The sequence below is a fragment of the Plutella xylostella genome, chromosome 15 (genome assembly GCF_932276165.1).
Source record: "Plutella xylostella chromosome 15, ilPluXylo3.1, whole genome shotgun sequence".
Taxonomy (NCBI): Eukaryota; Metazoa; Arthropoda; class Insecta; order Lepidoptera; family Plutellidae; genus Plutella; species Plutella xylostella.
Window position 1 is genome coordinate 9,180,533 of NC_063995.1, and position 27,335 is coordinate 9,207,867.

General features: G+C 41.5%; 1 protein-coding gene across 1 annotated transcript; it reads right to left on the minus strand.

Moving 5' to 3' along the window:
- Positions 1-1,265: 1,265 nt before the first annotated feature.
- Positions 1,266-27,129, minus strand: LOC105388578 (NAD(P) transhydrogenase, mitochondrial). Its single transcript, XM_048625922.1, has 23 exons — positions 26,956-27,129; positions 26,468-26,643; positions 24,871-25,025; positions 24,175-24,315; positions 23,753-23,875; positions 23,096-23,283; positions 20,214-20,369; positions 13,711-13,915; positions 13,211-13,414; positions 11,136-11,216; positions 10,608-10,753; positions 10,152-10,240; positions 9,870-9,954; positions 9,387-9,500; positions 8,889-9,055; positions 8,101-8,238; positions 7,588-7,805; positions 7,074-7,225; positions 6,453-6,606; positions 4,761-4,865; positions 4,278-4,397; positions 3,832-3,923; positions 1,266-3,391 (listed from the first exon to the last, which is right to left on the minus strand). The coding sequence occupies exons 2-23, from the start codon at positions 26,623-26,625 to the stop codon at positions 3,245-3,247; spliced, it is 3,138 nt and encodes a 1,045-aa protein (XP_048481879.1). The 5' UTR covers positions 26,626-26,643; positions 26,956-27,129; the 3' UTR covers positions 1,266-3,244.
- Positions 27,130-27,335: the final 206 nt, after the last annotated feature.

Genomic DNA, 27,335 nt, shown 5'->3' on the forward strand with positions numbered 1-27,335 from the left:
CAGTCCCAAAAGACCATGCACACTTAGGCCTTGGTCTCCTATTTACGCCGTAGGTCGCGTGTAGCGTCACGCCGTAGGCCGCGTCACGATGCTCACTATAGAAATGTACTGATGCGGTCTCCCTCACACGCCGACGTTGGCGCGTAGACATAATGAGCATTGTGACGCGGCCTACGGCGGTGACACTTGACGCGACCTACGGAGTAAATAGGAGACCAAGGCCTTACGCTACGCCATTGGTTACATGCGCTCCTCATTTTGCCGCGCCCGTGAACAGTACGCCTAACAAATGTGAATGCCATCTACCGATGAATAGCTGAACTAAAAAACTAAAAGTAATTTTGATAGCGCCATCTTTGGATAAAAATTGTAACTTCAAGCTGGAAGTTATCACTAGCGCCACCTATTGACGTGTAGACAAACTTTCAACTAAAGTTCTAGCTATCTATGCCATCTACCGATGAATAGCTGAACTAAGAAACCTAAAGTTACTTTGATTGCGCCATCTTGGGACATATTTTGGAACTTCTAACCGGAAGTTATAACACGACGAGCAGATAAACTTTTAACTAATGTTACTAGCTAAACTAGCTATCTATGCCATCTACCGATGAATAGCTGAACTAAGAAACCGGAAGTAACTTTGTTAGTGCCATCTTTGGAACTTTAAACAGGAAGTTATTACTAGCGCCATCTATCGACGCGTAGATAAACTTGAAGTTACTAGCAATGAAATCTAGCAAAGAATCCTTTAATTACAGGTGATTTCATACTCTATTTCATGGTAATTAATAACTAAAATCACAAAAATCGCGATGAAGTGCTCTTGGGACAGATCTGTCACTAGGCAGACAAGGGGGTTTGGGACAGATCTGGCACACAGCATTCTAGAGGTTAACTAAGAAAACGGAAGTAACTATGGTAGTGCCATCTTTGGAGGGCTTCTGGAACTATTAAACGGAAGTTAGAACTAGCGTGACTCCTCCTTCTTAGTTATGGTCTCCTGGTACTATTTTTGCAACATGGTATGAAAAAAAGCATTCTTCTTCAGTCAGCCTGCGCTTCATGCTGGACAAACCTCCAAAAGCTCGCCACCGGATTCGGTATTACAATTTTCATGTACAGAACATGTTCATGATAATTCAAGCTGTCTGTCACTACATAATAACAAAATTGATTTCAAATTCTGAAATTGAAAATTTTTACTTAATAAATTATGAAATTTTATCAATAATTATACAATGGTAAAATCAAAGAATGTTAATATTGGGTATTTATTTTATTCATTTACTAAGACATGCATTGACAGGCTAATAAAAACATATCAATTTCAAATATTGCTAGCAAATTCACTAATCTGGGTAGAACACATGGAATGCAGATTTTATAAGTAACAAAATGATACATGATTGTATTTACATTATTATTGAAATACATGCACTGTTTTAACTGTAACATAAAACAGCTTCTGTAAATTAAGAATTACAACATCCAAAATGTACTCTTATTTGGTAAAAAAACCTACACACCATTAGAAGACATAATGGAATGTTATGGGCAGAGCAAACAAAAGTGAACTTATTCTTGGAAGACTTAGGATAGAACTCACTGGGAATATGAATCTCTTCTGATGTAAATAATACAAAATCTCAAATATAACTTCATTTGTTGTATATGCCTGTTTCTTTAATTATAATAATATCTTTAATAAAGTCTTTATAAAATTTCGTCAGTCAATATGCCGATAGACATAACAAAAACAATTTGGTATAAAATTTCAGTCAAAATCGCCTAAGTACATTTGGAAAGGCATAATGTGGTAATTGCAATTAAGTCAAAAATATAAGTATAATTTTGTAAGTGAGTAATGTCAAAAGACAATTTAACTGTGCATAGTGTGCATCACTCTAAAATTACTTAAATTCTAATGACATAGATTTAAAGCTATCTAGCCATAAGCTAAAATTGAAACTAAGGCACTAGAATTTATAAAAATAACATAAGCCTAGTTAGAAAAAAAAAATTATCTTATCCTATTGAGCGAATACATACAGATTATGTCACCCAGTTTCAAGTATAACTGGATATACTTTTACTTTCATTGACCGATCATTATACACTTGTAAGTCTTAATTACATTATTTTCGTAAGAGATTGGTTATTGTGATGTATAGTTTGTGTATAGATCAATAGCTCAATCATTCATGATTCAAATATCATGAATGTGTTAATACTGAGAAAGCATTAAGCATCCAGATTAAAGTTTAGCAAATATAGAGGTAGCATGTATTTTTGAAAATAACATATATAGGCACAGCGGTTACTTATAATGATGGATTCAGTTCGAGTTTACATCTAATTACTACAATATCTATTTTTAAAATAATCGACCTTTAGAAAAAATATATCAGTTTGCGATCCTTATAATAATTCTATGCAGCATATGCCAGCATTCTAACAAGCATATACGCAAGACAAAAGCTTGGTCACAGCTTCCTGAATCCTGCCTCACTCACATCGAACCGTTATCGACGTAGATAAACGTCACTACAACGAGATTCGCGATAACACAGCGATGAGATTGGTGGAACGTGAGATAAACAAGCTCATCTACGTCGATAAAGATGCCGTGCCACCCGGTCTAGTCACTCGCTCCTTCTCACTCTTACAAGGATTGTTGATTGCTAAACTTTGTAAAATATATCATGAGTCCTCTGACGTAAGATTAGATTAGATTTAACAGCTGTCATAGGGCTCAAGCTCTATTTTACAAAGTGTAATTGCCGTACTCACTATCGTTATTACTCGATAGTTTTACTAGAAGTCGAGTAAAATTCTACGTGAGAAACACAACACTCGCAGCTCGATGAAATTAAATGAAAGTAATTATGCCATGGGTTTTACTCGACAGTTTAGCTCGATCGAGTAATACTGTAGTGTATTTGAGTACAGTGCCTTGAGTGCGAGTTTTTTCACTTATCGAGAAGTGAAATCGAAACACAAATTTGTATGGTGCGGGAGACACGCCACCTAGCGGTAAGTAGCTGTACTAGCTCCGCGCCATACAAATCTGCGTTTTAGATTTATTTATTTATTTAATTCTTTATTGCACAAATATATAATAAATGCACAAAAGGTGGACTTAATGCTAAGAGCATAGATTTCACTTCTCGATAGGTGAAAAAACTCACACTCAAGGCACAGGCCATAATGTGTCGGTAATGACACTATAAATGCTATGCTATCACGCGGCGAGATGCTTGACTCTCTCGAGCAGTGCGTCGCAGGTCTTCTTGGCGTCGCCGAGCAGCATGGCGGTGTTGGCGTTGTAGAACACGGGGTTGTCCACCGCCGCGTAGCCCACGCCCATCGACCGCTTCATCACTACCACCTGTGGAGGGGGAGTTTACAGGGAGATTATCATACATAATCTTCTCAAAATGTCAGTAGAGTTAGTGGAAAATATCAATATACATAATCTTAATCATTTATTCATTGCATCTTCTTAGGGTTTCGGTGATTGGGTTTGTTACCGTGATGGAATCATTGGCCAGTTATATTAAAGTAAGTCGCTGACTGCCCAGGGTGCGCCGGACGTAATATGTATGAGGTGATACGGCGAGGCCAGTTTCATGCACCCAATAATATAATGGAAAAAAGGCAGTACCCGCACACTGAGCGGCCTTTATTCAAGAGCAAGAAATATAGAAACTGGCCATCAGCCAGCTACTTAGACTACAACCTCAGATGATTTGAGTATATAGTTCCCTAGATTATTTAGTTTTCGATGTAGTATACTAGGTACATAAATGATCCATGGGGTGTATTTACCTGGTGCGCCTTCCACACCTTGAGCACGGGCATGCCGGCGATGGGCGAGCCGGGGTCGTCCTCCGCCGCGCTGTTCACCGTATCGTTCGCTCCTGGCAAGCAAAGATAGCGTTATTTGTTAGTAAACAATGGGAAATAAGTCTTGACGAAAACATTTATTTTATCGCGTCAAGGTGGCAACGGAGTCACGGTATGGACAACATGGTTCAAGTGGCATTTGCTTTTAGAGTGGCTTCTTATGCCACTTTTCATCCTGAAACTCCCACGGATAAAGCTGTGTCTTCCATTTATTTGAAGTCAAGTTGTAGCGATAGATGTATCAACTAAACGATTGACTTTAGTCTTTAGACCCCTACTCCTAGATGAGGATCAGACTACTTATATCCTAGCACCCTCGGGCTCCCTCCCCAAACAATCTTTCCTGCCCCGCAGTACAGTCCACTCACCGATAACGAGCACGAGGTCGGTGTCGGGGAAGTCATCGTTGATCTCCTCCATCTCCAATACATCATCGTATGGAACGCCAGCCTCAGCTAGCAGCACGTTCAGCTGGCCCGGCATGCGACCTGCATACATAAAGATACGTTTATTGAAATTCTAATATGGGAAATATAAAGTGCCCGTGCTCGATTATTATGGAAATTTCTTATGTATATGTTGTATGTAGGTATATTCAGTAGGTATCTGCTTTCGATTAAACACTGAAATTACTCGGACTGTAATGGCCAACTCACTCTCATCACATAATTCAAGAGTTGAAGGAGTAAATTCTCGACCACACGTCTTTACAAGTCGGCTTTCAGTGGCGTTGTTATTTGTACATTTTACTATGAATTTTGGCACAATTCTCAATAGTTGTGTGATCTAGAATTGCCTATTTGGATACATTGCATATAGTAACTACAGTGCTAAGTAGTAGCGGCACTCACCAGCGACGGGGTGTATGGCGAAGCGCACGCGCTTGCCCATGCCCTTGAGCACGCCCACCAGCTCCGCGATCGGGTACTGCGCCTTCGCCACGCACAGACCGTACCCTGCAGGGAGAAACAGTATATTTTAGTTACAAGGATTACTGTAAATACTTGTATCATCATCATCACAACCCATCTCGTCCCCACTACTGAGGCACGGGTCTCATTCCAATGAAGAAAAGGTTTTATGGCTAATTCACCACGCGTGCCCAGCACTTGTATAACCTTATCGAAAGGAGAAACCATAATTACCTACGCATAGAACAAAGTGGCCATAGGATCACGCATAATAACATGGCAGCCAACCATATTAAACAATTTTAGAGTTGGTAACTGTTATCAACATCATCGTATAATCTAATCTTTTCAACAGCTTCGATCACTCATCAGCTTCAGAGCCATGTATGTGGCATTTACGGGAAAAGTACCTATCCAAAAGAGCTGTTACATTATACAAACCAAGTATGTTTTCTGTCTCACCTGGCGTGATGATGATGTTGCTGGGTCGGTGCACCATCTCGGCGGTGGAGTCGACGTTGACCTCCGTGTGTGTAAGGTCAGAGCGCGCGGCCGAGGATGATGACGTCACACCGTAGCCGCCCAGGATCACCAAGATATAGCTAGCTAGGCTTTATGCTATGTATTTATGTAGGTGCAATATGTCTGGTCCTACAAATACATTTCTAACTTCTGCATCTCAAGATTTCTTTGTGACGGCGGCGGTAGGATCTATAGCTTAGCATGCCGTATGACTTATGAAGCATGGCTAAGAGTGAGGACCGATTGACGCGTCGTGCTGCGTTGCTTCGCGTCGTCCTTGGGGCATATAAATAAAATGTATGGAATACTATGCAGCGATCGACGACACAACCGACGTCTGGCCCAAAACCAAAAGCCGCCAATACCTACCACCATTGAGCAACCACCCATCCTGCTTCTCATGGCGGTAATTTATCTTCCTCTCTCTCTCTCTCACCAGGCGTGATGATGATGTTACTCGCTCGGTGCACCATCTCGGCGGTGCAGTCCACGTTGACCTCCGTGTGCGAGAGGTCGCGAATCCTCTTTCAGCTTCTGCATTTCCCATCCAGCCTTTGATTATGAAGGCGGTTGGATCAATGGCTTACTATGACTTATGAAGCATGGCTAAGGGTGTGGCCTCAGCCACACATCGCAACGCACTAATAGGGCCTCGCCTTAAGCCAGAAGCCGGCAATACCATCAATCCATTGAGCAACCTCTCACGGCGGTAATTTATCTTTGTATTTCTCTATCTCTCTCTCTCTCTCACCAGGCGTGATGATGATGTTGCTGGCGCGGTGAACCATCTCGGCGGTGGAATCGACGTTGACCTCCGTGTGTGTAAGGTCAGAGCGCGCTGCCGACGATGATGACGTCACGCCGTAGCCGCCCAGGATCACGGAGATATAGCTCGCTAGGCTAAGTATGTACTACAATATGTCTGGTCCTACGAATGCTCTTTCAGCTTCTGCATCTCCAGCCTATGATTATGAAGGCGGTTGGATCAATACCTTAGAATGACTTATGACGCATGTTTAGGAGCGCAACGCACTAATAGCGCCTCGCCCTAAGCCGAAAGCCAACAATGTTGGTAATTTATCTTTCTATCTCTCTCTCTCTCTCTCTTACCAGGCGTGATGATGATGTTGCTCGCTCGATGAACCATCTCGGCGGTGGAGTCGACGTTAACCTCAGTGTGTGTAAGGTCAGAGCGCGCCGCCGAGGATGATGACGTCACGCCGTAGCCGCCCAGGATCACGTTGGGCAGGGAGCGGTTCATCGCCTGAGGGTGTGGTTGGTTAGTTTAGGGTGGTGAAGTAAATAGGAGAACATTGTGTAGTGGGTTTAACGGTAACACAGTACGCTGCCAAGTTTCTAATAGTACAGGAAAACGAAAACTATGCATAAGTTACACAGCAACGAAGTTTGAAGAACCTTGTGAAGTTGCAAGCCGATGTTCTGAGTAAGTGTGCCAAAAGGCTGACGAAAAATGTATGTTAGAGTTCTAGTTCAAGTTGAGGAATTCCACTTGTATTTTATTCATTCACCTAGGCTCACCGACTCGTATTAAGTATTATATCACGTCGGAGTCACCAATATTGTAAGTATACAAAATAAAACACTTTCATATAGACTGGCAGAAAATGCTTTTAGCATTAAGTCCACCCTTTGTACTGTTATTTTATAATATTTGTGCAATAGAGAGTCAAATAACTGACAAATATAATGTATGATATATATAGTACGTACCTTGCACATGATATACGACAGTATGGCGCCGCTGCTCCCGATGAGCGCGCCCACGATGGTCATGAGCGAGTTGTTGAGCATGAAGCCCTCCGCGCACAGCGCCCAGCCCGAGTACGAGTTGAGCACCGTGATCACCACCGGCATGTCCGCGCCTGGGGAATAGTATAATGTGGTTTACCAGAAATGCCTCCAGTCATTTCAGTCACATTGCAAAACAAATTACAAATCTAGATTGTAGTTTGGGGTTGAAAATTAGGTGACTTAACTTGAACGTCCGCGGATAAAGTAACAAAATTAAACTGGCGGACGGGCTCATCTCATACTATTTCGCCTTGTTCGAATGTTTGTCAATACTGCTTCCTAATACAACCTATGTAACGGTCGCTATTTTCATCGTCTTTTATTTTCGGGGACAAAGGATGACTCACAGTAAATATTCCAAACTATGTTTCCAAAAGTAACAATAGCATTATGTCACCATGAATTTGATTGCGGTAGTGGAAAAGTATCAAACCTCCAATAGCAGCAGTAAGCGTCAGCCCCTGCGCTCCACTCAGGGTAGCAGCAGCCAGCAGCGCGGGCAGCCCGAACTGCTCCGGCATAGTCAGCAGCGCGCCGCCGCAGCCCAGCGAGCCGGCCAGTAGACCCACGTTCAACCAGTGTCTGCCCGGGAGCAGAAGCGGCGCGGAGGATAGAGAGCCTTGGAGCTTGCCGTACGCTACTAGGGAACCACTGGAAATAAAAAAATTGTTCTGCCTTATAATTCGGTACGACTGTAGCAAAGCTTTAGAAGTGCAGCCGCTAATAAGTGACCCCGCTATAAAAGTACAGTTGACCCTCATTCAACCAGTGTCGACACTAGAGGATTAGCGGGGGAGGAAAGCGAGCCTTGGAGCTTGCCGAACTATAACTACGAATCGACTATGAATCCTCTGAAATTATATTGCACTATAGCATAACCCTATACCCTGCAGTGGCTTGACATAGGTTGAAGATGAAGATAACATAATTATCTTATAGCACTCACGTAAAAGTGATCCCTCCAATGTAAGTCCCGAGGAAGAGCGAGGTCTTGAGTGTAGTAGCAGTCGGGTCGAGCGCCATGGCCGGGAAGTCGTGCATGTACGTCGCCACGCACGTCAGCACCGCCGCCATGCCCACCAGGCTGGAATAAACGTTATAGTTAAGGGCATGAAGTCCAAAATGGAATAACGATTCGTTAGTTACGAAACTGTGAAGAGAGAGTTAACAAAACTGAGAATTGGCGCTATGCAAGCTTAGAACTCTCTTTTATAAGATCATCCGAGTAAGATGGATAAGTTTTTCATGAGTTCATAAGTTGGTCATGAAAACCACTTCTTGAAAGTTCAAAACTCTTGATATCATATTGTAGTTTACTTCAGTCCGTCAGTGATAAAAAGAAAGTTCGTTATCGTTATCAGTGTTATTCTTCCGCTCTGGTAAAAACATATTTTATCTAATCTTCTAGCCATAACATCAGTAAGAGCTATTTTTATATTGATAAATCTTATCTTACACATTTTACACATAGGTATCATAAATTGGAAAGTTTTTTATCATTAGGATTGCACAATTATTTATTTTGCATTATTATATAGGGATCATATTTATTTTGGGAAAAGAGGGGCCAGGAGAAGTTTTCACAGTGAAAAACTAAAAAGTAAATTTGTAGTGCAGCGTGTGTACCGCTCGATGGCGCCTATTCTGCGCCATAAAACAAACTAGCTTTTAATTTTCACTATTTTAGCGGCATTAAACTCCAACTAGCCTCAATAAGCTCCGAACCCAACTGACCTGTGGAAGCCAGCCACCAGTTGAGGCAGGTCAGTGATCTCGATCTTCTTGGCAATAGCCCCGCCCATCAGCCCGCCCAGCCCGGCCACGCCCACCATCTGTGCCAGCACCTCGGCCGAGGGGGTTAGAGCACCCAATGTGGCTGCTATACCACCCGCCACTCCGATCTGTAAAGGAGTTAGAGGAAAATGGTACATGTGAAAAGATAAGAATAATTTCGTTTTTATTTAGTCACATTTTATACACGTAAAATATAGTTCAGAAGTGGAAATAACATCTCTTCATATTTATGAGTCCCTGTGCAGTAAGAGTTGCTTGGCTGTTCGTAATCTCCACTGGAGAATTCTTTTACCTGAAGTAGCAATGGGCAAAGAACCGATGCCACTGGTTGCACATTTTAAGAGCTATATTAAATTTGTTACTTTAGTTCTCTTACAAATTACCGCACAACTTAAATAAACCGCGACATTTCAATCACAAAAAAATTATCATACACACCATTCCCAAGTAGTTGCCCTTCCTGGCCGTGGTCTGCGAGCTGAGGCCGGCCAGCGCGCCCACGCAGCACAGCGACGACGCCAGGTACGCCATCTGGTGCACCTCCGGGTAACCCTGACAGGATTACGATACATTATAGTCATTTACATACATTACAGTCATCATCATAAATTCTGAATAAATATATAGCTAGTTTCACATTAGACTTCCCTTACTGTACTGCATTTACCATCGCTAGTCATATTGGACTTCATGAATAGAGAAGCATGCTCGGACTGACTGCTGTACAGAATGATACCTTGTTATTTGTAAACACCGATTTCCGAGAGGTCCTGGTCACGAAAAATGTCAAACTCGAATCATATTTACAAGCGGACTAGAACCTTACCTCTTCTTGGAAACCTCGCTTTAAACATACTATACATACAATACAATACATATACATATAACTCTGTAAGTAGTCGAGTTTGGTTGGTTACTAACCTGCATAGCCGTAGTGAGGTACCCGCCGAGCAGTGCAGCGGCGGGGATGGCGTACAAGTATCCATATTCTGGCGGGTCACCCGGCCTGGGGAAAGAAGACGCTTATATTACACACACATATATTATATGCTTATAGAATACAAAACCTCTTCACTGGCAGGTGTTCCATATGAGAGAGCGTGACGTCGAGCCAGTGTTGTCGTTTTGTGTCCTGGGTCATGGCTCTAAAGCAGGTAGTCATAATACCTCTGATGGAAATATCTGGGCAATCAATACAATTACCTCTTGAACATGTCGAGCATGCGCTGCGTGACCATGAATCCTCCGAACACGTTCACAAACGAGATGAGGGCCGCTGTCGCCGCCAGCCACTGTAGGATGATAGTAAATAATTATTAATTTATAATGATTACTCGACAAACTTAGGTAATGTAGTGTATTTTCAAATGTATTGGAGTTCCTGTATCCAGAACTCTTTAGTTGGTTCACAGTTGAGTCATTATTAACCAGCACTCATATCATAAACTGGTTTTTGTGTTACCATCACAAATCTTATAAGTAAAGAAGAAAATGGCCGAATTAAAGATGAATTACGCCATTTTATTCATCTTTCATGATCATCTGATCGGAATTTAACTTGAGTCGCGATATAGTTCCGTTTATCTTCGTAGACAAAGATGCCGTGCAACGGGAGCCAAGTAACGTGCTTCCTAATATACCTCTGCACATGCGTCATACCTGTACTTGTGTCTCCGGCACGTAGCCGCCGCCCATCAGCAGCAGGCCGCCCACGGCCGTGATGCCCGACACCGCGTTGGTCACCGACATGAGAGGAGAGTGGAGGGCGGGCACCACGCCCCATACTGTGTGGTAGCCTACCACGCCTGAGAGTAGAAAATTGTTTAGTAACGGTAAAGAGTAGAGTAGGAGGCACTTCGGCTAGCTGGACAGGTAGCCGGTAGAGCTTTATTGGGAAGGATGGAACAGGATTAGAAAGGCTTAGAACTTAGTGTGACTCCTTGGTACAGGCCTATGTCCGGCTGATGAAGATGATGTTAGAATAAAAGAAGCATTGTCGGCCGATTACCGAAGTAGCAGTGGCTCTTGGCTCGTGATGACAGATTGACGAAGGCGCTGAAGTAATAAAAAGGTGGACAAGAAACGGGCTTAGATAAATGGTAAAACCACCTTAGTAGTTGGATGAAAAAGGCCAAAATAAATGAAGCATAGAATATTGTCCAGCGGTAACAATAAATTTCAATTTACCTGATAATGCTAGTGTAGTGGTCATCGTGGTGAATGCTGGGTTCGGCGACCCAACTCCAAGAGCAATCAAGGAAGCAAGACCTGAAATAAAAACAATCAATCGATTATCCTCATAATCTCTAAGTATTTAAAAGTTTCTATGTACCTACTTTTTTCATAATGCTGTTTCTGTCAGACTACGAGTAACTACAATAATATTACTTTACCGCACCGAGATTCACTTAGTATTTTTGCAATAATACAGCGTTGGCTGAATTCATATATTTCTTTAATATTAGGTCCTTACATATGAAATTGGCGTTTTCTATAGGAGGGACATAAAGTCGTTTTTTTTTTAAATGAAATATATTAAACCAACCCGCACTTGGCCAGCGTGGTGGACTAGGCCTAAACCCTTCCTTCATTGGAAGGAGACCCGTGCCCCAGCAGTGGGGACGTAATGGGTCGTGATGATGATGATGATAAATCAAAGTATGTACCATTGCTATGTATGCACTTTTGCCATCTCATTGGTAGTTCATTGATCCCCTTACTAAAAAAACCATTCGGGCGGGAATCAATAAAATCTTTGAAGGCGGTTTGGACTGCCCCATCGGAGTTGAATTTTTTTCCTTGCAAGTAGTTATTCAAATTGCGAAAAAAATGGTAATCTGTTGGAGCAAGGTCCGGAGAGTACGGTGGATGTCTAAGACATTCTAATTGAAGCTCCTCTAATTTGGTAGCCGTCTGTTGTGCAGTGTGTGGTCTAGCGTTGTCCTGAAGCAGCAGTGGCCTACAGCGATTGACCAGCCTCGGTTGTTTAGCAGCTAGCTTTTCCATCATGGTTTGCAGTTGCTGACAATAGATATCTGCCGTAATCGTCTGGCCAGATTTAAGAAAGCTGTAGTGAACGACACCGGCACTAGTCCACCAAAAGGAGCAACTTTGGAAGCAACTTTTTTTTAGTCAATTTTCGCTTAGGGCAGGATTTGGCTGGTTCGCCAGGGTTCAGCCATTGCGATGAGCGCTTCCGATTATCGTAGAGGATCCACTTTTCATCACAGGTAATGATTCGATTTAAAATTCCTTCATTATTGTGCCGGTTGAGTAACGTAACGCAGCAGTCGACGCGCGTTTGTCGGTTTGCTTCACTCAATTCATGAGGTACCCACCTTTCAAGCTTTTTCACCTTCCCAATTTGCTTCAAGTGGATTAGAATAGTTTTATCACTAACACCGGAGCCTGCAGCTAACTCGGACGTGGTTTGCGATGGATCCGCTTCCACAATAGCCTTCAATTCTTCATTATCAACTTTGGTCTCCGGCCGTCCACGAGGCTTGTTCTTCCAGAACGAAAACGTACTGTGTTTTCTTTTGCGACACCGTCACCATACACATCATTAATCCTTCGAGCCGTTTCTGCAGCACTGGTGCCACGGTGGAACTCATACTCGTAAATAACGCGATATTTCAAGTTTTCCATTTTGTAAACAGAGTGACACAAAGAAAAAAACAAAAAAGAAAAAACAAATGAATTAGGGGGTTTGAAACACAAATGCATGAGTAAATAGCTGTATGAATTTGAATTTGGAATTCCTAACCATAAAGGTAATATTTGAGATCAAAGTGGCCAGTACGATTAAACGCCAATTTCATATGTAAGGACCTAATACTTACCAGTAGAATACAAGAACGCGTCCTTCAGCGTATCATTGAACGGATTAGGGGGCTCTACTTCCACCGTCGCTGGCTTGGCCACCGCCTGCGCAGGCGCCATGCTGGGCGGCAGCGGCGCGGGCCAGAGTAGCTCCCCGGCTTTCAGGACTATGGCTCCGCGGGTTACCCGGTATTTTTGCAATCATACAGTGTTGGCCATTGACTTATATATTACTAGCGATAGCGTAAGGACAGACCCAACCGCTCTAGATAATGACACCCTCGCGTTGGCCCTAAAATCTCATAAATCTGTCATAATTTGTATGAATTAGGGCCAGCGCGCAGGTGTCATTTTCTTTTGACAAGACGTTCTGATGGGGTATCCTCCTTTTGAAATCATTGGAGCTGGTTGAATTCACATATTTTTAAATACCTACTTACCAGTAGAATACAAGAACGCGTCCTTCAGCGTATCATTGAACGGATTAGGGGGCTCTACTTCCACCGCCGCTGGCTTGGCCACCGCCTGTGCGGGCGCCATGCTGGGCGGCGGCGGCGCGGGCCAGAGTAGCTCCCCGGCTTTGAGGACTATCGCGCCGCGGGTTACCTCGTCTTGTAGGTCGATGTGGAAGTGGTCCTTTGTACCTAGAGTTGGGTGCGGGGGTTTAGTGGTGGCATGGTTGGCGAAAGTTAGGATTTAAGAAATGATTACATTTAAGACTATGCGTCCTTTTAACATACTTTAGAGAGAGATAACTAAAATAGAGGCTATTGCGTATGTTGCATTGATCTACCTATAATAAGAGAGGATTTGAAGCAGATTCGGCTGTATCACTTTAATAGACGAATCCAAAAGCCGTGCCTCCAAAAGGACTTAAAAATGATCTTCTACGCATTGCTCAAATTAGTACTTCCTTATGTAACTAATCACATCCACCTACCCATGCTAAGCAGCAGCCCGGATATATTATTCGCGTACAACGTCGACGCATGCGCGGGCATACGACTCGGCAGGTCCGTGAGGCCGATGTGGGTCACTCCGTGGATCTTCACGATCTCGCCCTTGCGCGTCGTCTGTATGTTGCCGCCCATCTCCGCTGCCAGGTCCACGATCACGCTGCCGGGAGCCATGTCGCGGATTGCGTCCTAGGGGCAGAGAATGTGGACTAAAAAAATGTGTTCATCATCATCATCATAACCCATCATGTCTCCAGTGCTGGGTACGGGTCTCCTTCTAATGAAGGAAGGGTTTTAGGCCTTAATCCACCTCGCGGGCCTAGGGCGTAGTGCATAAATATGTAATGAAGATTTAAGGGTCTGCAATAGGGAATCGAGGGTTGGCATTGTCATAGAATTATGTAGTAAATGATGCTCTACAGCCTTGAAAAAAATCACACAGGTAATTGAAGAGTCTAGCTAGGTGCTGAATCATTCGAATTTAAGTAAATGATTATGGATAACTGTAAATTAATTTCAGAATATCAAGAAAAACCAGTCAATCACACTCCCGTATTGTAACAACTGTGTCGTAATTATAAAGAATTTTCATATGATTTTTATCATATTATAAAGTTAAAGGCTTGGACTAGGCGTTAAATACCTTGTTTTTTAATAAACACACACTTATTTTGTGTAAATTAATCCCAAACTTGAGCAATTTTTTTCCCTCAAATCTTCATACAAATATCTATGGCGGCTTTCTGTGTTATAAAATCATAAACACAAGTGACGTTTGACTCAGTTCAGGGGGGGGTCAGTCCCTTAATGGCTGAACTTTTAGTAGAAGGTACCGCCATCTCTTTATATTACTCTTATTACCAAAAAAGATGTAAGATGGCGTTATGAACAAGACCCTAGAACAATAACAAGACACATAGATAAGTAGTATTTGAATGTTAACATTGTCATGATCTATGGCTATTATGAAGAAATTGCTTGTCAGTGTCAGTTCAGTTGTCTTACAATGTCTCGCAAATAACATTTTTGTAATAAAAGCCTATACTCTCGGTATACTTATCGTTATTTATAAATTGTATATACCTACAAATAAAAATAAACATGGTGTGTTAAGAAAAAGCATCTTTATCCGCAAAAAGTGTTTTTATGAAATTCTTGTGACCTGACAGATTCCATATGGATCCAGGTTCCATGTGGTTCCACGGCAACCGAGCTGAAATGGCGGCACTGGCAAAGAGCGATCGACATCTTCATATCCGCTGAAGATTAAAATACTATGTGTACCAAACTGATAAATATCGTCAAAGATTTGCCTCGCGAGGATAAATGATGCACTATTGGACGAAATGACTTTATCACCACAAGTGACAAGATTTGCTTCTCTTGGGAAACATAAACTAGCAACACGTGAAGTGGTTTTCTCGGTGAAAGGAATAAAAAAGGAATACACACACCCACTAGCATATTATTTTACAAGTGACATGAACAAAACTGAACTGAAACATTGTTATATGCGAGGTAATAAAGAATTATATAATAATTTGTTTTTTATTTATTATTGCATGTAGGTAGGTACATAAATAGATTGAACTTACATTTAGCTAATAAATGTAATAACTGTTGTGTGGTGTAACTACGTTAAGGCAAATATGTCTCATATCTTTATAGATTGAAGTTAATAGCCGGATCCCCACCAGACGACCCAACGCGATCCGATCGCGCGATCCAAGAAATCTTACATACTAAACTTCTTGGATCGGGCGATCGGATCGCACCGGATCGCCTGGCGGAGATCCGGCTATTAACTTGTGATAACAATATCTATATATATACAGGGTGTCCCAACAGGCACCCTGTATGTATGTACAATGAGGCTGAGAAATATAAAGAGATGGCGTGGCGCTGTTCAGTATGACGTATAGAGTATGACAAAAAACTCCTTGAGATGCCACTCTTTTCACAATTGTTTATTTTTTCTCTATGACTCAGTTGGCCGCTGGCCTCCAAAGAAGGGTCACGTCGGTTTAGGCAGCATTGACAGCTCGCGATCTTATCGTGTACAGATACAAAATCACTGCACATTGGTTGTCATTGCACTTTTTCAACTTTTATGACACCAACATAATTTGATTTGAAATTGAGGAAGCATAATTCTTCCAGTATATTCAATACATTAAATTAAATTAGATAGTGTGCAATATTCTCGTGATATTACAGTCTCGTAAAGGTCTGATGAGGAGCAGGAATATAGCGAATGGATCTAAGTGATGACAATACGCACGAACATTAGGTTAGGGATCAAAAATACAGTCTCTTGGTGCTGGTTGAGGTATGGTCTCGTGAGGATCTGATGAGGGCAGTAACACGGTGGTGGCTCAATTTTATTTCAAAGATGTTAATAGCTAAAAGCATCGAGTTTGGGCTATTAAGTATGTTTTTCAGAGAGAGAGAAAGAGATTTTGTTTTTCCTCTGGATGTGTTAGGTTTACTGGGTTTACTAAGTTCATTCTGTTAATGGCATCAAGTTGTTATGTGTTCATAAGTAATAATTATTTATTAACAAAATGCTGTTGATTCTCCACGAAAATATAAAAATAAAAATAAAATAAATAAAAATAAATTCGTAACGTAAAATTGTCAATGACGGAATTTCTTCTATAGACAGTAGCCACAAAAAAAACAAACGATAGTTGGCGTGATTTGAAGATAAAGATACATTTTTTCGACACATAGACAGCAACAACAAAAAAAATACAGATTTAAAGAAAAGAAACACACAAAACAACAAAGAAAAAAAAAGGATACACATCAAAATAACTGGAAAAAATATAAGCCCCAATTTACTTGTGTGGGACAGGGAGTACCATAATATTTTTTTTGGGGTACTCCCCATCTATGCGAAATATAAGCTTGATATCTTTACCCGTTTCTGAGAAAAAGGGCGGTGACAGACAGTCAGTCAGACAGACGGACAACAAACAGATCCTATAACGGTTGCTTTTTTTCTTTTGACGTTCGAAACCCTAAGTAAAAATATTATGCTGCCAAAAAATGTACTTACAGGTATTGAAAAAGCGGTATATAAACAAATTATACCAGCAGAGGGTTCACCATTTAGCTGAATGTTACTTAGAAAACGGCCTTGAGTGGCGGTCAAGTTGGTCCCCGCCTGCGATACTTTCCATTAACATTGGGACTCGTTTTCATGTTTTTAGCGTACAGTCAGGTTTTTAGTTTTTTATAATTGTATTTTTTTATTTGTAACTTTTTAGTTGTTTTTATTTTATGAAATTTTACGTCGGTAGGTAGTTCATGATCATTTTTTATTTCAATAATTTTGGTGTTGTTATTTAAATACCTTCAATATGCATATTTTTGTAATGTGAAAATCAAGTCCTTTCATTTGATACCTTACACGGCAAAGTTGAATTATTATTTTTTCGATCATCACGTTATGTCCTCAAGAGGGCGCTATGTACATTTTAATGGAACGTCACATAGCCTATAGCCATCGCGCCATCAATACGCTTCTAACAATACCTCATACATCAAAATCTATCAAGCCGTTTAGGCTACAGGAGGGAACAAAGAAACAGACAAACATTCATATATACATACATACAATCAAAAAACATTACCCTCCTCCTTCGGCAGTCGGGTAAAAAGGAGTAAGACAGGGGGTCATTCTGAACTTTTGCTCTACGAGTTTTGGAAATTAACAAAAAAAGACCTTTTTCATAGAAACTTTGTTGGACATGTGACTTTTTACCATGGAAAACGAATTTTTCTTTTCGCGAATTTGCAAATCTCGTAGAACAAAAGTTGTTCAGAATTACCCCTTGAGTCATCCCCTTTTGGCTTAGTATAGCCCTTTTGCGACACTATGTATTTACTTTGCTTTGTCGTCGGGGTTCAGTTGGCTGGAGGATGCCCGAAACTTATTATCTACACTTTAATACTTTTAGTTACCTTTCTACAAGTTAATACCACATTTGTTTGAGAAAGCTAATCGGGTTCCGAGTATAGAGTAAAGTGGCACCCCTATTAATTTCTACTCTTTCCTGGTGCCTACCAGTGTAAGTAAGAATTATACTTACTTACCCTAAAATCACCCAAAATGTACTTGAACATAATTGTCAATAAAGTTGGCGAGTAAAAGTTTATCGACCCACTGTGCAAACTTACATGTGTGCGTGTCACTGCGTGTGCTGTGTGAAGAGCATTGAAAACCCAAAATTGGCGCGGCACGTCACCCTGTACGGGCCCTTAATTGATTACAGAGAAATTACTAGCTAACCTCACGTGCGTGACCGCAGTGAACTGATACGCAGATAATGGGGTAATTCAAATTCAAATTCAAATGGTTTAATCGACGTAAAATTTTACAATTATTTGTCGATAGTCATCAACCACCATTTCACAAAGGGCCCGTCATTGAGAAGGAAAGAAATGGCGAAAGAAACTCCTCGAGCATCTTTTCAACTTTTTCCTTATAATCTATTACAATTTTTACTTATATCTAGTACCTACAATTTTACTTAAGTACCTATATCCATTTCATTTTTTCAATAGCCTTAGCTGAGGTGGACAAGACCACGCGTTTTTGTCGTTTAAATAATCATTTATACTATAGTAAGCTTTACTACATAATGTAGCTTTAACATAATTCTTAAATTTTTGCTCAGTAAGGTTTATTGCTTCATTTGATAATTTATTATAAAAACGTATACAGTTCCCCATGAAAGATGTGTTTGTTTTCGAAAGTCTGAGTGTGGGGAAAAGCAACTTATTTTTGTTCCTGGTCTCAATACCGTAATACATTGCCACTATACAAACTTATATGTATTAGAATGCTATGCAGTTGGGTTGGGTGAGTCAGCGAAAAGACTTCGTCTTATTTAGCCAATCGCAGTATACCTACACCTTTTCGAATCACAGTAAAAGTTAGTATTCGTGAAGCTTTTGAAAGACTCAATAATCCTCCTTTTCACATACACGTATGAGTCCGCGTTGTTCTATGTTATCAACAGATCTACCGAGAGTATTGTGACTCAAGATCCTTCTTCTCCATTCCTCACCTCCAGTATAAGCACGGGCGCTGGCTTCCCCGGTATGAGCGAGGTGCTGATGACGACGTCGGACGCGCGCGCCTCCTTGCCCAGTAGCGCACGCTCCGCGTCCAAGAACTCTTGGCTCATCTCGCGAGCGTAGCCGCAGTAAACTAATTACTCAGATAACTAGGTATAATAGACCACCCACTAGGCAAACGTTGAGTATATTGTATGCTCTCCAGACTATTTCTTGCAAAGAACTACGCAGTATGTCCAGCAGTAGACTGTGGCGACGACACCGCGACTTCTCACAGTGCATGAAGCTATAGACGGACTCGATCCTCACCTCTAGTATAAGCACAGCTAGGTAACGTTGAGTATATTGTATGCTTTCTAGTCGATTTACTACGCAGTATGTCCAGCTGTAGACTGTGGCGACAACTAAAGGCCGCAACCTTTCACAGTGCATGAAGCTATAGGGGGCTCGATAGTCGTCCAGATCCTCACCTCCAGTATAAGCACGGGCGCTGGTTTCCCCGGTATGAGCGCGGTGCTGATGACGACGTCGGACGCTCGCGCCTCCTTGCCCAGTAGCGCGCGCTCCGCGTCTAAGAACTCTTGACTCATCATGCTGCAGTAAACTAATGACTCAGATAACCACCAATAGCCACCGCCACACCAAACGTTGAGTAGGTATATTGTATGCTCTCCAATCGATTTACCTACTACGCAGTAAGTCCAGCAGTAAATTATGGCGACGACACCGCGACCTCTCACACTGCTTTAAGCTATAGAAGAACTCGATAGTCCTCCAGATCCTTACCTCCAGTATAAGCACGGGCGCTGGTTTCCCCGGTATGAGCGCGGTGCTGATGACGACGTCGGACGCGCGCGCCTCCTTGCCCAGCAGCGCGCGTTCAGCATCTAAGAACTCTTGACTCATTTCGCGAGCGTACCCGGATTAAACTAATAACCCAGATAACCAGGTAAAAGACCACAACTAGGCAGTCCTTGAGTAGTATGCTCTCCAGTCCAGTCCTTGACTGAATGCAAAGAACTAAGCAGTAGACTGTGGCGACCACTAAAGATCGCGACCTCTCACAGGCATGAAGCTGTAGAAGCACTCAACCCTCACCTCTAGTATAAGAACCGGGGCCGGTTTCCCCGGTATGAGCGCGGTGCTGATGACGACGTCGGACGCGCGCGCCTCCTTGCCTAGCAGCAGAAATCTTGGCTCATCTCGCGAGCGTAGCCGCAGTAAACTAATGACTTAGATAACCAGGTAATAGACCACCACAAGGCAAACGTTGAGTAGTATGCTCTCCAGTCCAGCCCTTGAAAAGTATACGCAGTATATGTCCAGCAGTAGACTGTGGCGACGACACCGCGACCTCTCACAGTGCATAAAGCTATTCATAGAAGGACTCGATCCTCACCTCCAGTATAAGCACGGGCGCTGGTTTCCCCGGTATGAGCGCGGTGCTGATGACGACATCCGACGCGCGTGCCTCCTTGCCCAGTAGGGCGCGCTCCGCATCTAAGAACTCTTGACTCATCTCGCGAGCGTAGCCGCCCTCGCCCGCGCCGTCTTCCTGTTGGTGAATAAAGGGAGTTGAGGGTTGACAGTATACAGGGTGTTCATAAAGGGTGTTGTAAGCGTTTGGTGCATCCCTGTAATGACAATTACATTACAGTGCAGTGTGGTGCAATGTGCTGCAAATGATTAATAGGTAACTAAAATTGTAATATAAGCGTGTGAACTGAGCCATACAAAATTGTACATACTTAGGTATTGGCAAAAATATGTCCAAGACCTACTTAGATAAATAACCAAAGATTATCAGTTTTCATATAAAGTTTTATGGCCAACTGCAGCAAATACCTACCAAAATGTTTATGTATTTTTTATAATACATATTAGCTTCTAGTGTCTACCATGGACTTATGGGTCTACTAGTAAGTATATTATGTTTTGTACACCTAGGAATATCATCACTAATAATTTATGTTATTGAATAAAATCTATTTATTATTATTGATAAACACGCATTTAAAAGTACTTTCAATAACATAATTTTTGGTAAAATTAAAAATATGGACATTTGTGTAAATACAGTGATATGTATTCGATCTGACCCTCTAATCAGCTGAGATAACTTAAAAGTTCAACGATTTGCCCCCATCTGCACGGGACGAACAGTCGAACATTACCACACTAGACTCAATACTAGACTTTAAAGCATACACTATCTAACCTGATGATATCTATATCACTTAGTTATTAATATTAATGCAACGTTTACACGATACGGTTATGCTGGATTCGAGCGACAATTCAGATACTACATAAGAGAGAATAGGTAGAATCAGATCATGCTTTATTTTCATACCAGCTCGGAGCTTGCTAGGATCAAGCACACTATAACATAATATACTGTATCATAGTTTAGCATAGCATAGCATCTTATCCAGTAAATCCCGCTTAAACAAGACTATGTATCCAAGTAACATGTTTTATAAATGAATGTGCATTCACAGTTGATATTATTTGCAAGAGTATTAAGATCTTTTATTTCTATTAGTACAGCACACAATCGTGCATATATATGCATTGAACAAACTAAAATAACCTTCAAAATAGCGGGCTACGATAACAAAACCACGATGCAGTAACATGCATACCAATTACCAACCAATGCGACCAAAACTTACTTTGTAACAAATAAAAAAAACTAGTCAAGAAGTGGACGATTGTCAACTACTGGATTATGACCTGATGGTCTTATCTGATGACCAAAATATCCCTTATCCTTTTACCAATGTGACAACCCTATGTGGAGGGTGGTGTGGTGACGAGATGGCGATGCATTTGCACGAGCAAGGCAGTACTATGTACCTAAACTATTATAGGTAGGTTAACCTACAATATCATGCATACCATCATAAATATCATCCATAACATGATCGAGTGACAGAAGGTAGACTGTAGGTCATATTAATCATTTATTCGTCGCGACTATCGTGGAGCTTCGTTTATACGACTGATATTTTGTTTATATCATAGTTTTACGCCGTTTTTGTGTTTGATAACAAACTGAGTCAGAATTTTCAGATATTACAATGTATGTTCAGCTTTGTGTATATTTAATCAGTTGCTTCATTATCTTTATACTATTTTTAAGATGTTTTTCAGTTAAGTAAGTATACCACTACGGTGCATAACAATATGAAAAAGTTACCTTAATTTTGTGAATTACGTCCTACCTAACGATACAGTTATTAATAACCACAATGATATAAAATTTCATCACACTGATCTACGTAATACAAGACAATAATGAGTGATGCTCCAGCTGGAAACGTATAAACAAACAACGACCTACTTTTATAGTAATAAACATATTACCACCACCATCATAAACATATTACCAGCACCATCTACTCCCCCTGACCGAGCGTCGTGCTATATCGGATACAGTTTATCTAATTAAGATCGCGAGAGGTGAGATTGACTGTCCTAATCTGCTTAGTAAGCTTTTATTTTATTATTGTAATCGTCCAGTAAGACATACGCATACATTCCATACCAATGCGGTTACTACTAACTATAGAGCAAACTCATTTCTCCTGCGATCCTGTAGGAAATTCAATAAGCTGGAGCGCGAAGTAGATCTGGATCTATTCTTCACAAGCATTCCAAAGGTGAGGCAGGCGATTAGCAGACAATTTTTTGGTGCAAGCGATAAACCATAATTAAGTTTTGTTTTTTGTATTTTGTAAACCAGTAGATTACTTTACTATATAGTAGGTGACTATATTATAATAGTATGTACTATGTTTCTCGTAAATAGTGTGTTTTACTAAGTAAGCGCTTATCACTTTTTTTTTTTCTTGTTCTGTATTCCATCAGTGGTCTCTTTTAAATGGCTTATTGATTCTATAATTATAATACTTTACTGTGTAATGAATAGCTGTTAGTGACCCGACAATTATAAAATAAAATAAATAAATAAAATATTATGTGACTATTAACTCGTCGTTCGTTGCATAGCGGCTCATAGCAATTTGATATTAATCGGTACGGCTCGCTTGCGAGTCACCCTACACTACCCCTTGGGGATACAGTCGTCAGCATAATGAGAGTATCGTGAAAATGGCGGCTGAACCTTGAGGCTACGCCATGTGAGTGAGCGCGATGCAAAACTAATGTCACGTCTTAAATGCGCCCCGTGCTACTAGCCCAGGAGTGGTGAGGGTTTGTAGATGCGTTTACAACCATGACGATCTCTAACAACCATCCTTCCAACTTCCAACCTACCTTCATATCCATAGTAATAAACTGGGCACCCAAACTCTCGATCTGCTCGCGCACTGCGGGGCGCGTGTCGAAGGCCCGCACCGCGGCGCCCATGCAGCGAGCCTGCGCCGCCGCCGCCAGCCCCGCCACGCCGCCGCCGACTACCAGCAGCCGGCAGGGAGGCACGCGGCCTGCTGCCGTCATCTGGCCTAGGGGGAGAGGAGGGTGTGAAAAGTGGTGTCTTTGGATGTCGAGTCTACGGATTTAGAAGGATATCTGTTCATAAACTATTATGGAAACAGACATGTTGAGCATTACGGCTGGATCAAATCTATATTATGGAAACAGACATATTTTCATCATTACGACTGGACTGCCACTACTGAAGGAGCTGCACTGCATTCAATGTAAGAATACCTACGCAAGCTGTTTCGTCTGAATTAAATACTTATGCAAACTAAGGTCTGTACAGTTAGGTACAGGAAGGTAATATATGCAAACGTAACTTGGGACTCTTTCATGATGCAGCCCGCTGGACAGGCGCACCTTGATAAGTATTAGTTTTATGAGGAGGGTGCTGGACGGAGGTTGTACGTAAATCCCGGAAGACCTATGCCCAAGAGTGGACGATTGTTAGCTGATCATTTGCTATACATAGTTATTAGTTAATCAACTTACCGGAGAAGAACCTGGGGAAGTGCGCGGCGGCCTCGATGACGGCGCGGTAGCCGGCCACGTTGGCCATGGACGACAGCGCGTCGAACGCCTGCGCGCGGCTGATGCGCGGCACGCAGTCCATCGCTGCAACACATAAAAGAAAAGTGCCAAAAAGCCGAAGCGCAGGGTGCAGAGCACGGGAATGGCTAGACAAAGACCACAAAAATGGCCAAGAAATTGAGTCAGATTTGCCTATGAAGGGTTCCGTATGAACCCCCTATCCTGAAAACTGAGTTTTTACTATGAATACATTAATTATTTATTATCTAGCAGGTGGCAGACCACCAGAATTGGCGTACAAATAAGGAGGCCTATAGCCAACAGTGGGCGATAGAAGGCTGATGATGACATTAATTAATGCCATATTGCGAGAATACACTTACCGAAAGCATTAACTTTCTTAGCTGCCAACTGTTTGATCAGCTCCTGATTCTGAGCTGGATACAGGAAGGAAATCAGGGTTCCTTCATCACGTACACTCTGAACTTCGTTACTCACGAGCGGACGGACTTTGAGTATTATATCTGCAACAATAAGTTACACAACGTCAACATTTGAACAACCCTATTGTGATGCTAAACGGTCGGTATTGGCAGTCACGACGCTTAGTTGTTCTTCAATTTCATCGTATCAACAAGTTAGAGCAAATTGAAAGGTTATTGATTGCCTTGGATTGATTTGCATACAATGCCTACTTCTGGCCTGCTGAATCAGTGCTTTCCTAAACTATAAATGATAAATTATTTAAGAGATATACTACTGTATAAGGTTTAAAATGCGTAATAAAATTTTTCTGAGTTTAACGTGAATGAGCCGCACTTCATTAAATAAGAAGATGGCTTCAATAGCCAGCAGAGAGCACACGACAGAAGCTCGCAGTCTTATTGACCGAATACGGTCAAGAGAAAATCATCATCATCACCAATTAGATTGTGAATAAAGTAGCATGGTAGCTCTTCAACTGACTGGCCAGGAGAGAACCATCATAATCAATTAGTTTATGAATAAGTTAGAACTGGAGACCCTGACCAAACTGGCCAGGGGAGAACCATGAATAAAGTAGAACTCTAAATCCTCACCAGACTGGAATGTGTCGGGCAGGCTGACGACCCTGGCGCCCGCCTCCTCATACGCCATGTTGGGGAAGTTGGCCGCCGCCCCCGCGTTCTCCTCCACGTTCACACTGAACCCCTTCTTCACCAATTTGCTAACTACCGCTGGTACTATCGCTACCCTGTTGGCGAAATTTATAATTGCATTTATTACATTACATCAGTCCAGCTATCCGTATATGGAATTGATAAGCGGTACGGTCTCATCTAATAAATAGAAGGTTTGTTTATCCTGACGTGACGTCGCGCGTAGTCTCAACTATGTCGGGTGTAGGGTAGGTGTGGGAATCATTATAAAAAAATTGAGGCTGGAATGCGAAACACACTTCTTTATAAGAATCCCTAACATCCCAAGGGTTTTTTATGCAGATGCTCACCGGTTTTTTTTATAGAAAAATAGCACATAAACATCGATCTATGAAATGTTTATGTAGAGCCCAATAATAATAGGCGTTTTCCTATAAATATTTTCTATCCTACGTAATCGCTTAATTACTTGTTGCATCTATATTATCTGGAAATTAAATTCTACCTTTCTGTCAGGGTTTAATAATCTCATTGATATTTCGTTATGTCTGGCTGCAGTCTCGCATGAAGTATTGTGCCTGCACTTTAGAGACAAAACCAGTTCTACTGTAGATGCGCTTGACTTATTTATATCCTCAATTTTGAACGATAAAAAACTCGTTTATGGAACATAGGTGTAGGTAGGTAAGACCTTACATGGCTCCAAATGTTGTTTGTAAGTGGAAATTAAAAATATATACTTCTCATGGTTGTAACTTTGTAACTATTCTGCAACTTTCTGAAAACTGCAAGTTCAAAGAATGCAGTTTAATTAGATAGAGGACCACTGGGAATAATGCCAGGTCACAATTAGATGCGCTAACCTACTTAACACTTCAATTAGTTTTAGGAAGTACCTACGACGCGGCGTAAGGATGGGCATTGTAGTTTTATTTAGCAAACGTAAATAGCTTGTAACCAACCAGCTGTAGGGGTGTAAGTCTATGATTAGATAGCATCTATTGAGCGTACAGTGGATCTTAGGTATCGTCTTCAGTAATTTAATGTATGTATTTATGTATAGTTTATGTTACTATACCTACTGTGCACCTAAAGTATACCTATAATTTGTAACGACTTCCAGGCAGTCCTGGGGGAGTAGTGACTTATATCGTGATCTTTATCAGATAATATGAGAAGCTAAGCTATGCGCGTTTAAGGTTACGGCATATTACCTACATGGTGGTAGCGAAAAATACTCAAAGTACAGTGTAGTAATATGATATTTATACAAGTTCCTAATGTCGGGTAACTAACTAGGTACCTACCTGCTACAATCTTGGAATCTTGGATGCGTTATCCAAGCCGCCGCGCCGTGCCGCCGAAAGCAGGACCTCGCCAGACCATCCCTCACAAAGTTTCCAAACTACTATAGTAAAGTATGTGACCTTTTTTTGCGCTAGAGCTAATTAATCCTGCACCCTACCAGTTCCTGTCATATCGCCAACGCCAACAGCAATGAAGAAAAGTTTATAAACAAGTTGTGTTTTTTACTTACCTTCGTTCATTATCCCATATTTCTTTAGGGACTCCTATGGTGAGTTTGGAGTAAGGCACTCCCGGTACATTGGGGGGCGCCGCGGAGGAGCTGAAGCCGCGGTGCCACGGCCGCGGCAGCTGTCTGCAGGCCCGCAGGACCCTCGTGCACCCACACATCGTGGTTTTTAGTAGGTACTAGAAGAAAAAATTACGCTAAGAATGTCATCAGAAAAAAGAGATGCTACGCTTCCGAGGGTTTTGAATTTTATGATATACTCCAAAAAGGCATTTGTTTATACGTAATTTCCTACAAGATATTCCCTCTTCTCCGCCCTGCGGTCTTTAACAATGAGAAATCTTCAGTTAATGAAAACAATGGAAAGTCAACGCAGACTGTAGGTAAATAACCTATCCGATTAAAAAATATTTTTACAAACGGCCAGCATCCTGCATCCTCCTTGCATTGTAATGTATTTCAGTAGTAAGACATAAAATAAGTTTTCTTACCTCAGAAAAGTTTAAATATTTAATTGGAAGTTCAAATGTTGTCCTAATCTAAAGTTAAAATATTATGAATTTATTTTAAACAACACGCAGTTATAACTTTAACAAAGACGCCGAATAAAAAAAAAGTAAACACCACTTGGCGCGTTGCCGCCTAGCCGGCCGGCGATTATGAACTGAAATTATTTGACACCTTTAAGAATCACACACATCTGATTCAAGGTTTTAGCAAAATTACTATCGTAGGGCAAATTTATGTTTATATTAGTAAAATACTTATGAAAGAAAGAGATAAAGAAAAACTTCGATATTTTGATAGAATCTAGAGCGAACTGAATCAAGTCAATCAAGCTCGACTCTAAATAAAAACTACTATTTTGGTA